This window comes from Polyergus mexicanus, unplaced genomic scaffold, assembly GCF_030449975.1.
Source record: "Polyergus mexicanus isolate NDT 795.1 unplaced genomic scaffold, iyPolMexi1.0 SCAF_2, whole genome shotgun sequence".
Taxonomy (NCBI): domain Eukaryota; kingdom Metazoa; phylum Arthropoda; class Insecta; order Hymenoptera; family Formicidae; genus Polyergus; species Polyergus mexicanus.
This window is the reverse complement of record NW_027223322.1, coordinates 470,685-484,452: the sequence shown is the minus strand read 5'-3', so window position 1 is coordinate 484,452 and position 13,768 is coordinate 470,685. Positions and strand designations below refer to the sequence as shown.

The 13,768-nt window shown below is 33.0% G+C and overlaps 2 protein-coding genes across 2 annotated transcripts in view; one reads left to right on the top strand and one right to left on the bottom strand.

Moving 5' to 3' along the window:
- LOC138942597 (cilia- and flagella-associated protein 298) overlaps positions 1-13,768 on the bottom strand; it is a 52,327-nt gene that overhangs the window by 33,682 nt on the left and 4,877 nt on the right. The window lies entirely within an intron of this gene.
- Positions 3,588-13,132, top strand: Teh4 (tipE homolog 4). Its single transcript, XM_070312899.1, has 5 exons — positions 3,588-3,944; positions 4,204-4,414; positions 7,463-7,917; positions 9,165-9,462; positions 9,775-13,132. The coding sequence occupies exons 1-5, from the start codon at positions 3,802-3,804 to the stop codon at positions 10,051-10,053; spliced, it is 1,386 nt and encodes a 461-aa protein (XP_070169000.1). The 5' UTR covers positions 3,588-3,801; the 3' UTR covers positions 10,054-13,132.

Here is a 13,768-nt window from a genome sequence, read left to right as displayed (position 1 = left end):
TATTTATATAAATTTTTACTGAAAAATATATGAATGATATATAAATATGTATATATACTTTTATTTAAATTATTACGAAATTGCTTAAGAAAAACAAAATTATTTTTAAAAGAATAGTTTCAAAGAGCGAGAAATATGTAATCCGCCGACAAACTACTATAATAATAAAATTCAATCGTGTTACATGTGCCGAGTCTCAACTATGACATTACATGAAAAATCCTTACATGTATTATGCGAGGATTACATAACGCTAAACGAAGACATTTGACCTTTCGCTCAAGGTCATAGTTGTAATCCAGTAGAACTAAAACTCCGCCCTACTGAGCTGACATCGAGAGGATGAATCTAAATCGATAAAATAGATACCGACTGACTTTGTGTTTCATGAAGCACTATACTTATAATTTATGATGTGCGATAAGTGGCTTCACATTTCATAATATAAGACGATTTGGATATTCCATTTGCTGACCATTCCACAAGGTGCAATTTTGATTATAAAATAAGATAATCTAAGCAAAATGAGTATTTTACAAAAGCGAATAATATTACAAAAATGAATAATATTACAAAATAAACGCAAAGTAAAATAATGCACGCAAAATGATAAATATCAATCTATCGCACATTATATAATAAAAGTAAATAATTTTCTTCCTTCGATTTTAAGCGACTGTACTAAAGAAGGATACATGTGAAATTACAGCGTGATCGCGAAGAATAATGATATTCTTACAATTTTTTTATACATATATTTGATATAAAGATATACTAAATTACTTTAAATATATTGTATAATTAAATCATTCTTTAATATATTCTTTAATAATAATAAAATAAAAATCTGCCGTTTATAGATTTGAAATAGAGATTGCTAGATTTTCATCGAAGCTCTTCATCGTAAACAGTTACATTTTACATTCGCGTTCAAAAAATTTTGCGACTCATTGCCCTATTATAGAATGACGCAAGTCTACAAACTTGCGGTTCAACGTTTTATTCTAATATCACCATAGAAGAGACTCCCACCCCCATGAAAAGCGCAATACCACGGCGCAAGCTCCGTGCGAGAGAGCTTGCGAGTCTCACCACTGACTGGCAGACTTGTTTTTAAACAGTGATCGAAGCTGGTGAGGGTATGGCTACTTCGTGTATGTACGCGTAAACGCGACTTCCTTCCTCGAGATGAAAAAATTGCGACGAAGAGATTATCGTGTGAATCATGGACGGAAATACTTGTAAAATTATTGTTCAGCCTCGATGACCCAAACTCGTATTAATCGCGCGTGAAATTAATGCTCGCGATTAAATGACATATGATTGGTTCTTGCGATCAAATATTATTTGTGTAATTATCAAGAAAGTGTAAATTTTTCAGTGAAATGTGAGGTGAATGGAAAAAAACGATGTACGTTATTGTATGGAAGCGAGTCGCAGAGAAAATATCGCGCATTCTCTTTCTATCCTGATCTGAAAAATTCATCGAATAAAATCTTGAAATATGCAACAATTTTTAGAAAATTTTTCAAAAGAGACATACTTAATAAAAACATAAAGAAGTTATAGTAAATCTGTCTAACTAGATTTCTTACAAGATAAGGATCGGCGAAATTGTTCGAAAAAATTATCATCTTCTTATACAAGAAGAAGAAAGCATAATTATCTAGCATTAACTGTTTGAAATCAATGATCAAGCAGAAAAATCTTTCTATTTGAAAGAGTACTTGATATCTTTGAAAGGCTGAAACATTCAACAAGCTCAAAGGTAAAGCAGTTTTGATTTTATTGGAAATTCGTTTCGCACGAGTAGTAAGTACTCACGTTTAGTCGGACAGTGGACATACACATTGCAGAGTGTTATAAATCTCGCAAAATTTTCAAAAAAAAACCAAAGTTCTTCCTAAAAAATTCAGATCGACAAACAATACTTTTGCAATAATTATATTTCCTAATTGTTTTTGCCGCTGTCAATAGTTTTTACTTCGTAAAAGGAAAAAAGATAATAACCAATTTTATGAAAAAGGAGAAAGAGACTTGGAAGATATAATCAGGATATGCACGCGCGCGATAAATCATTCCTAAGGGATGACAGACGCGGTTAAATAGCATGCCTATTGTTTATCGATGTTCCAGGAACAAGAATCTCAAAGGTATTACCGGCAAGATAATCGTTTAGCCCAAGGTTATTCGCAAATGGAATATCATTAAAGATCGTACTATCGTAAATGTCCCCCGGACAAGCATCTCTCTTTCTTTCCCTCTCTCTCTCTCTCTCATATACAGAGATCGATTTTCTTTTTATGAATTTAGAATCGCAACATTTTCCTGGGTATGAATAATAATGTGGACATTATTTTAAAAATATACCAAAGAGAATTTTACGTAAACAAGAAAGTAAAAAACATCTGAAGATATTAATTTCAAGAATGTATCAGTTTAAAGCATCAGTATATTAACTACAAATCAGCGATATGCCAACAAGAATTCGACAAACGATATAAAGGACGATAGAGATGAAATGTTAATGATGTCATTTCCGATGGTAATGGCAAGCGCAAAAATTTCTGAAATTGATACAGCATCTTCTTTTTGTAAAGATCATTAAGCGGTCGCACGCTAATGAAGTTACGTATAACACGTGACAATTGTCCTGAGTATATCGGGCGATCAAATGTGTTTAACAAAAGAATAGGGAGGGTCCGGGTCGTGTAAACATGGAAAGAGGCCTGTTTGCCGTTATACATTTCGCCCTATCGACGAACGGCTAATCGCACCAGCTTAAATCAACGTAGGTCATCCCAGTCCAAAAAGTAGAGCAACCCTTCACGATTCGGTAGAATCGTGAGTCACGTGTCTGATGAGTCTATAGCCGATGAATTTACAGCTATATTATTCATATTGAGAACCATCAACGAAATTCAACGAAATAAATTAAGCTTCAAGAAGTTTGTGCATCGTGGAAGCAATTATAAATCGCTAATTCGATATGCATTAATATTAGCGATTTTTTACCAGCGCTTCGATTTTTATCGTTTTTTCCGAAAACCGGAAAATAATAGGCTCGAAGTTCAAGGATCATCTCACGTCTTATGACAAAATGGCACGATGATCGTGCGTTACGACGCATGTTTGTGCTTGTGGGCAGCAAAATCATTTAATCGATAGAAGAATCGTGACACGTATATACGCACTTGTCGGCCGACTTTGCGAACTTTTGCTCTCCGAACGGAAATAGCACGGGAAAAATAAGCACAGACATCTATAACGAAATATTTTGCTCGCTGCACTCTGCATTTCTGACAAATAATATTTTGTCGCGAGAACAAAAACCTACTACGAACAATCGATTCTTAGCGGGAAACGAGTACAGTCCACTGATCTCTCGGCTTGTTGTTCTCCTCGAGCGAGACGGCTATTAATCTTTTACTAAGCCGCTATAGCCGCACGCTCTATGATAGTAATGAAATGTCGACATGAAGTCGCCTAGCTTTTTATATCATGTGCTTGCAGAGAGAGAGAGAGAAAGTGAAATAAATAATATATAATATACGCAATATTCGACTTTACGAAGACGGGACTATGAAATTCGGAGAGAATTAATTCTCGAGCGTTATAATATTTACGATCGATAAGAGAATAAGCATCAAAATTTCGGCGAATAATTCTTCGACAAGTTCGCGTTGATAATATTTCTGTGAGCGGAGAGGTACTAAAATTGCACGAATTGGAAAAATAAAATACAGAGAATTTTATAAAACGACACAGATATATTTGAATAAATCTAAAGTGTGACGCGAGATGGGCCGAAAACAGAAGCGTCGCTTGATACCGGAACAGGATCGCAGGATTTGCGGCAGCATATGCTTCTTCCAGTTCACCTTTGTCATCAGTTGCGTGGCCTTGGTTTACCTCAGCGTCGCGATCTACGCGCCGTCGTACAAGTAAAGAGTCACGTAATTCATAATTTACGTTAGAAATTTTTTATTTTATCCATTCCATTTTCTTTCAAATTTATTTAACCGATTATCTCATAATCTGGAAGATTTGTTTTTCCGCAAAATCTCCGTAGAAATAGCGTTATATAAATTATAACCGATCGTTATTTTCTCTTCTCAAAAATTTTGTTTGAAGAAATATTCGTTACTTGTTTCTACAAGATTACTCATGTCGCGTTAACGACGCCGACGTAATTGATTTTAGAGCTTTTCACATCGGCATCGAGCCGGAACCGGTGATGTGCCAAACCGTTAATGCCACGATGGTGAATAATTGTGGCTGGGCGAGTTGCGGCGAATGGTGCTTGACGAAAACCAGTGGCTTTTGTGCTCAGCTTCACGCGACCGTCAGACGTAACGGCACCGATGTGGTTTTCGAAAACTGCACCAAGTTTGACACAATCGCATGCCCCGAGGTGCGTACAGCGATGCTTCAACATTTCTGCGAACTATGCTACAGAGAGTCCTAAATAAATATATATCACGTATATAAAAAAGAAGTGCTGTTAAAATATGAGGGAAAAACTAAAATATGAAATTGAAAAAATTTTTTACTCCGAGTATACCATACGTATGTAATAAGAAAGCATTTTGCATTTAAAATATTTATATGTATTGTATTTGAAATACTCTTCTTATATGGAGCAAGAATATACACAAGATTTATATAAATTTTCTTGAGTCTTTTTGGAAAGAAATAACGAGTGTGCCATTAGAAAAAGAGAAGGGCTTTTCAATGAAATTTATTTATTTCAACATTAATTCAATTATTAGTTTAATTTACTAATTCGCTTGTTTTTACATCAGGAATCACGAATACGTTAAAAAAAAAAAAAGAATTGTCGATTATACAAATTTGTTTATAGAGAAATATTGATTTAAATGTTAGTTTAAATTAGTAATCTGTTTGTTCTTAAAAAAAGCTGTGACTTAAAATTGACAAAATTAACAAAAACTGAGGAGGAAATATTATTAGCAGATTTCGCGTAATCTCCGTAGATTAAAAACATTTACGAAATCTGATATTACGTTAAAGTTTTACGATCCTGCGTTCGATTTCCATTAGTTTCCATTAGACACGAACGATTGCGATCTCGAATAATTACGCAATCGACTTGAAAATCCTTCGCGAATCTTTCTCAGAAAGGATAATAAGACGCGCTTCTCTTTCTGGCCACTTGCCTCCCTGAAAACTTCTTTCACTTATGTGAGATACAAGAATTCTCTTCTCGGAAGGCAGGGGTGGCCACGTTTATCCTTCGAATTTCGATCACTTTATTTCCACAACACATTTCCAACCGACCTGCGATCGTTCAGCTCCCACCCGAATGGCCACTCTCTTGTGGGTGTTTCCATTTCATGGCGATATTACATTTTTACCGAAGACCGTAGAGTATTCAATTTCTTCGGCGCGTCAAACGTCGAGATGGGATGGAGGAGCATCGCGAAAAATTGAAATTGCATCCAAATAAAATATAGCGATGTCCGCTGTATTATTAGAAATTACTTTCATTATTACAAATTCCTAGCATTCGCGATTTATATTAAGCTCGAAACAGCTAACTTTCTTTATACACTGAAACTACCCCTTAGAGATCAATTCTTCGTTCTCTTTAACTTTATCCTCGATAACATTGGCATTTCCTACAATTCGTCATTAAAATATAATGTCAACCTCGATAAAATTACCGGGACAAGCAGGAATATAAAATAGCTACATTGTTTGCAACTTTAACGTATAGAGAAAAATTTCTCTCTGGCTTTTTACCCGTAATATCGTATTTGCAGATAAAATATAATTTTATTTATCAGAAATCAGTTAGAACCTGCATTACATAATAAGTATTAAAATATTATTGTAACGATTCACGAGAAAAAAAAAATTAATATTCAAATGGATCAATGTTCATATCATATCTATCATATTTTTGTAATATAAATTTTACTCACTTCGCAGAATGTAATCCTGCACCTACACAAATCCATCCGCAAATGTAAATTTTTTAATTTATATATTGTATATAAAAAGTTTTTGCATTTTTCCGAAAGTTATATAAAAAAAAAAAATGCATCTGGTTTTCGTCTTTAACTTGACCTTCAGTTTCTACCTCATTTCATATTCTTATCCTCACCGATACATAACGGTCCATCAACCATCGCGAAGCATCGATTATATATAGTCAACGGCGGATGTTTCCAGGCCGTGAGAGAGGGAAAACTTCTTATAATACTCTCATGAAGAAAAAAATGCCATTATAAAATCTATTGCATAGGATACGCATGCGATAAATCACAATGTCATTTGCGAGAGAGATCTTAAAAAATTATAAAAAAAAATTCTCACTAGTTGCGATTAATATTTATTTTTTCATTGCTAAATATAATTACTTAATGAATATGATCGGTTATGGAGATGCTAAAGAAGCTCATCAAGATTGACGAAGATGCCCGATATGACGTAAGTTTTCGCCGCCGTAATGGTGATACATCATTAAGAACAGCGTTCCGCTCTTGTCAACAATGTTTCCTAGTTATCAAATTTATTTGCAAACAACTTTACAGGCAAGATTACACTCTGCAAAATTCATGAAATTTAAATCACGTGATATAATATGATATAGTAATTTCGTTTTCGTGAATCGTTTTACAGCAGCATTTTAATATTTAGTTTAATTAAACACGTGGAATGATGTCATTTGAGAATATATCCGTATCCAGAACATAATTAAAATATATATCACGAGTTCTGTTGATTTGTTTCTAACTTGATGCGACATATTTGACCCCAAAAAGGTTTGTTGGCGTTCCTGAGAGTCGAAAGGTTTCGAGTTATCGCGCGTAAGGCAGCTAAAAATAGTCGGTATTCATTATCACGATCTAACGTTAAGCAAACGGGGGCGAGGAATTATCCTTGAGGGAGTGCCCCATCAAGAATATGAATATTTAGGCGAACGGTATATTATAATGATATAATGTATACCGACTACTAATGTTTTACCAACATAGACTCAAAACATCCTGAAAGTAATGGGATTCAATTACTGCATTGACGAGAAAAAGGCGATATATCGTATGACTAGAATATATACGACCTAGTTTTGTGCAACTATATTGACGAACTTATATAAACAGCGAGGTTTTAATTATGTACGCAATACCTTGATATAGGATCGAGCATTCTGTTAAGAGGATAATTTCGTAATAGAATTATGCGTACAAGTACTAGAACAAAAAATGAATATTAATTAACTTTTCTGTAACGATTGTGTAATGGGAAAACAAAATTAACGTGTTAAAAATGAGATATTTTAGATTAGAGATTTCGCCTTTTAATTAAAATTAATTCCAAGGTCAGTTGTCACATACGCGTCATTTATAAAATTTTGAAGTCATTAGTTTCTATATGTATAATTCTAATTGCAAAGTGAAAAATTGCGACAGATTAAATTTGAGAATGTCAATAGGTAAACATGGGGAGCATGAAGAAGTACAACTGCAACAATGGCAGCGAGTGCAGTATGTTGACGGGCGTGTTCAACTGCAGCCTGGGACATTGTTCAAACATGAGCGAGCTGATGCTCTGCCATGTTAAGGCCGACGGTGTTGCCATCGACAGCGAGAAGGACAATATGAAGTTGAACGGCTTCTTTAGCTGTCAGAACTCTAGATGCACGAAGATCAAAACCGCCTTCACCTGCGACAGATACTGTCCAAACATCTCCACCAGCGATATCAATGTTTATCTAATGCAGGACAACAGCATCATCTCCGCGAGATGTTCCCGCGGGATGGCCTTGAACAGAGCAAACGGTAGTCTGCCTGGTACCAGACTGGACGAGCCCGTTAAGATCTGGGATGAGCAGAACGGCAGCATCATCGTCAGCTGCTTCGCCGTTACGAAGAATGAAAATGTCATCAGGTAATGATGAATACTAGTGATGTAGCAAAATTTTATCACGACACAAACTTTTCCATTAAGATTTTGTTGCACTGAGAGAGGGAAATTTTGTTATATCAGATTCCTTGCATTATAATCTAAAAAAATAGAATATCATCAACATGAATGAGATTAGTGTTTATCGTAAATAAAAAAAGTAAGAAATGTCTATATTTTATTTGTTTATTGCAAATATAATTATATTCAACTGCGGTATCAATTTTTAAATGCTACGCATTAAATTTTTATCCTAATCTTAAAAAGTCTTTATGTCGCAATTAATATCTCTCTCTAAATTTGCTGACATATATCATATTTTGAATGTACATATGTAGAAGATGAGGAGAGAGTCAATGAAACATGAGAGCCTCGAGAATCGAATTGCTACTGATAGATAAGTCACTGGAGTCAGATAATTGAAAGGAGAAAATACTTTTTTACATTCTTTTTCTTTTCATCGAGAAAAGATTTATAGTGTCGCCATAGATATTGATCAATCGGACCTTGACATTTCTTGTCTATAGAACAAAAATAGAATTGCAGTATGAATTATATATATATATATATATACTTATTTTCTTCTTTCTTATTTTATCATGTAAAATTTAATATCTGTCATTATTATAATCATATAATTACAATATAATATTTATTAGATGTATATTTATAAGATTATTATTTACTTTCCTATAAAATTATGATATATATTTATATACCTATATATTGGGATTTATAACGAACACAATTTCATTCATCACTCGCAAGTTATATTGCAACTGAGAGATGAAGTGAGAAGGAATAAGTAGAAAATATTAGGGTGAATCACAGACCCAGCTACTGGATCAATGGTTGCTATGGAAATACCCTATGCCGTCGTGTAAGAAAGCGAAAATATGGAGCAATGATACGAGTTTCTTTAATATAAAAGTAATTGCTTCTGATACACTCGCTCCAAATATAATTAACTCCCTGCTTTTAAGGAGTTCTTACATACAGCATGGATATTCATTTATTAGATTTCAATATACTCAAAAACTTTTTCATTATGAAGATATATACATACGAATTGCGTTAGTAAATAATATTCACAGAAAATAAAAAAGAATAATGTACAATTATCTCTGCAAATCTTACCAAAAATTGTCCTATCGACCGTGCACGTTATTTTCATGCAACGATAAATCATTATATACGCATTATAGCGTTATTGCCTTTGTTTACCTTCATAGAACAGAAGATTGCGTGAACGGCACTTTACTGAACGAGATCAAGGTTCCCCAACCGTCCATTAACTTCACGAGCTTCTTGAAAATCTACGAGAGGAGCTTGCGGTATCCGGCGGATCCTACAAACGCCTATGTCCCGGCACAAAAATCTCTAACGATCTACAATAGTTCACGATTATACATCAATCTCGAGCGTTGCGTCAACACCCTAAGAGGCGAGTGCAGACAATTTCTCCTCACTCACGGACGAGATGGTGACAATCAGACTGCGCAGAGTAGATACCCCTGCTATTATAACAAGGTAAGAAATTTTTCTTTCAAAGATTTAACGAATTTGATCTATCGAGATTTTTTTTTAGTATCGAGTGAAAATTTTTTATTTCACGATAAAAGCTATTTTAGTATATAAAAAATATATGAGAACAAGTCTATTCTTGAAATAATCTTTCTTGAAAAAAAGACAAACCATTGTAAAAGATGAGTTAGAAAAAAATGCGATATGACAACGTGAAATTATTTATAAAAAATTATTCAAATACTGATTCTCACCCTAGATTGTAAAACATTTACATCTTATGTTCGCAATTATCAATTACACGGATATATTGTCCAGAACGACTCGTTTTTCGTGGTGGCGCGTTTCGATCTGAAAAAGACGCGAATGGAGCTGCTAATTGCCATAATCGTGCCGGCTGGACTCTTCGTCATCAGCGTGATCACTCTAATTATCATTTCGCGATCGGTGAAGGTGGGGGATGACGCCAAGATGCGATGCAGATATTGCGTCGACAAGCAAGAGGTCGAGGGCGAAGATGAGGGACTCATGGAAGCGATGTCCTCCGCAACTCAAAGCCAGAGTAATGAAAATGAAATCAGAAGTATGTCTCTTTAGCAGTACGCGCCGCTTAGTATGGGCGCTACGCTGGACTATGAAAGGCTACCACTGATCGACATGGATGAGGCTGAGGATTCCTTTTAGAAAAGAAACGATATTCGATTTTTAAAGATTCGTCGTGTTGAATAGATTCATTCCTATCGTGAGAGAAATAAATTTTAAAAGTAAAATCTTTGAGTACAAGGTGAATTAAGTTCTCAGATGGACATTAACGTCGTCTTCCGCAATGAGGTGTAATTAAATTTTCTATAGTTACAATTGTTATTGATAATGTATATGCAATGGTACGAACAATATGTGATTGCGACGTTATATTCGAAATGGAGTTGAATTCAAGTGATCTCTCTGCCAATGCAATTCATCGAAAGTAACTCATCTGGGGGGTCCAAGTTAATTATATTAAACTTCTTACAGTTATACAATACATCGGTCAAATAAATATATATATATATATATATATATATATATGTATGTATATATATTTATACGTTCACTGTTGCCTTCAATGTATCGTTAAGCTTATTTGCGCGCAAAACAAAGTGATTGAAACTAATTGATATTAATCGCTGATATATTAATATTAAGATTAATTGTTTATTATTTCAATAAATAACATGTGTAATGACAAGAATCAGGTGGCGTTCAATAACTGTTCCCTCGCGATATGTATGAATAAAATGAAAAATCAATAATTTTTTAATCAACGAAGACAAGATAAAAGGAGAATTTTAAATAAATAAACGCCGAAATATATTTAAGTTAAATAAATAAATAAAATTAATTAAAATAACATTAATCTAAAATCAACAAGCTTCTTTAATGTACAAAATAGATGTAGGCCAACGATGACTCGACGCTCGTTTAATTCGCCTATCAACGAACATGCGCATTTATATCTTTTCTATATCTATTTATCGTGCTATTGTAGTTAACCGTAGAGAATCGTAATTAGATGTTTCTGATATCGCCGATGAAAACATTTCATGTAATGCCCTGTCTCTGAATATATTGATTAATACCGATATATGAAAATTCCCGAGTATTATACGACCGTCTAAATTAATTGTACAGTACATTCATAATATATCACATAATTGCGATGCATATTATGCGTAAATATCTGTATTTTGCGATGTAAATATGTACATGTGCTTTTAGAAAGTGAAACATTTATATATCCGCTAATCCGTATAATCGATGTTACTTGAGTTCTCGTGCTAGTTTATTAACATATGTTTAAAGTCAATCAAAAATGATTCGCCGTAAAATGAACATTCAAAGTATTTAAAATTAACATAAGTATGCAATAATAATATCAATAATTTTTTTGAAAACTTTTTTTAATTGATTGCTGCGATTCATATTTTATATTTTCCATAAAATTATTATACTCTTAATGAAATAAATAAATAATCCTTTTTTTAGAATAAATAATTAATAAATTATGTGAGAAAAAAATATAAGTTCGATTTAATATTTATTCTAATATTTTAATCTAATATTTATTCTTATAAAGACAATATATTATTTATTGGCTAATCGACAGAAAAATATATGTATTTTAATTTTTAGCCAATATTTATTTTTTTAAATTGATAATGCGCACAAATACACTCACACATTCAGTTAGGTATTCATATATTCGCTTTGAAACAAGGCGATAAATAAATATAATTTCACGCGAGCGCAAATATACACCCGTAAACGCAAGAACAGTAGCTAGAAATAATAAGGATACAAGAAATAAAGACTTTTCTGTAACGTCACTGTACTCTATGTGCCTTCTTCCGCTTTCAATGGAGCCAATAAAGTGCAACTAACCCATTAATATCTTCGAATGCTATAACCAGAGAGAAACAAAAAAAATCTCTCATTTCCGGAAATGAACACTACAGTTATATATCTGTTATCTCTATTCTATTACGAAAATAAAGATTTTCCGGAATATAAATTAAAACTTTATTTCATGTATGTTTTTGTTATCTAAGAATCATTATATAACCTGTAATATACAGGAGAATCATTTATATATCATGAAATAATATAATCAATATTTTAGACCTTATCCGTTCAAAATAAATAAAGAGATTAGAGTAAATGGTTGGAATAGTTAATGAATCCATGGGACAACGTTTTTTAAGGGACGAGGACGATAAAGGAACAATGCGAGATGATTAATCGTTGATAAAGTATGCAAATGACAAACAATTGTGCATATGATTGATTATGCTAGTATAATTCTATGTTTGCCTTTATGTCAACGTATTTGTGACATATATGCATGTGTAAAACAACATTTCTTATTTCTTTTTTATTTAACAATAAAATTTCTTTACGTGCTATCCATTGTATCCTCTCTTTCACGTCGCACAATATTCCGATTACTTTCCATTGAAAGTATAATAATTAATTCGCGCTCTTGAAAATTACATTCAAACAGTTTACAATAAACATCGCGTGTTGACTTAATTATAAAATGCAATAGAGAAAATGTGGGCAATTATAAAGAAAAACTTGGTTGCATATATATTGTCTACGTAATAATATAGTATATAATGAAAATATAAACCAATTTTTTTAGTAAAATTTTGAAAGTTTTTACATGCCCTAAAAATTTTCCTTTCGCGATGAAAATTTGATGCCTATTGTTAAATAATAATAAAATAATATTGTTTTTTTTTTTTTTGGGCCTCGCGTGTCGCGAAGCACTTCGTGACGAAAGTATCTCTGTCCTATTGCGCAAGAACGAAATGTTTCTCATATATACCGTCCGCTTGTAATACGCCCATGCGAATTAATCATGGAGTGAGGAATATTTTCTGACCTTGGCGAAACAAATACAGTTCTATTTCTTCATAATTTCGCATAAAATTACAGAGTGCCTGATGAAAAATTTTCTTCGGCACCAACTTATCTTTATGGAATTTTTATTTTTAAAGGGATAGATTATTCCCCCTGCGCACATTTTATGTGTTAGTATTATTATTATTATATTATGTAATATTATGTAATATGTACGGTTAATATAGAAGTATGAAACATGATTCCGATATACGTTGAAGATAATTCGCATTAATATATTGTGACGTTTAGATATGTGATATAGATAAAAACAATAAATCATCATGATGTGACTAAAACCCTTCTTTTTCTCTAAACTTCCGGTTTTATCATTTTTTTCCATTATACTAGATCGTATCATTTCGATAAAAACAAAAGTAAAATTGGATTGCCATCGACCTATATATACGACAAGTACAGATTTAAATCAAGTGCGTCCTGTCAATTGCTGATCGCTTGACATCTGTGAATGGCTCTTCATAATACAGACACCATTATTACCGTCCTATTAGATTATTGTAGATTCATTCGTGAATTTGTGAAATATACACGATTTAATAAATAGTCTTAAATGAATATAAATGTCAAGTAATGGAAGCTTTCAATCGAGACGTCGTAAACAACTACAATATGTGATAAGACAATCAACTAGAGAATAATACAATAATCATAATCCCAGTAAATTGTAAAAAATTGGGGGAAATTATTTGATTGGGGTAAGCTTTCGTGAAGCAGACAGAAATGGCGTCTTTAATGTATTATTAATTTATTGGAAATACCGAATTAATATCGATACTTTTCGATCTTTTATTATCAGTATCGATATGTTATGCATGTCGCGTTATACACTTGCAACAACAAATTATATTCT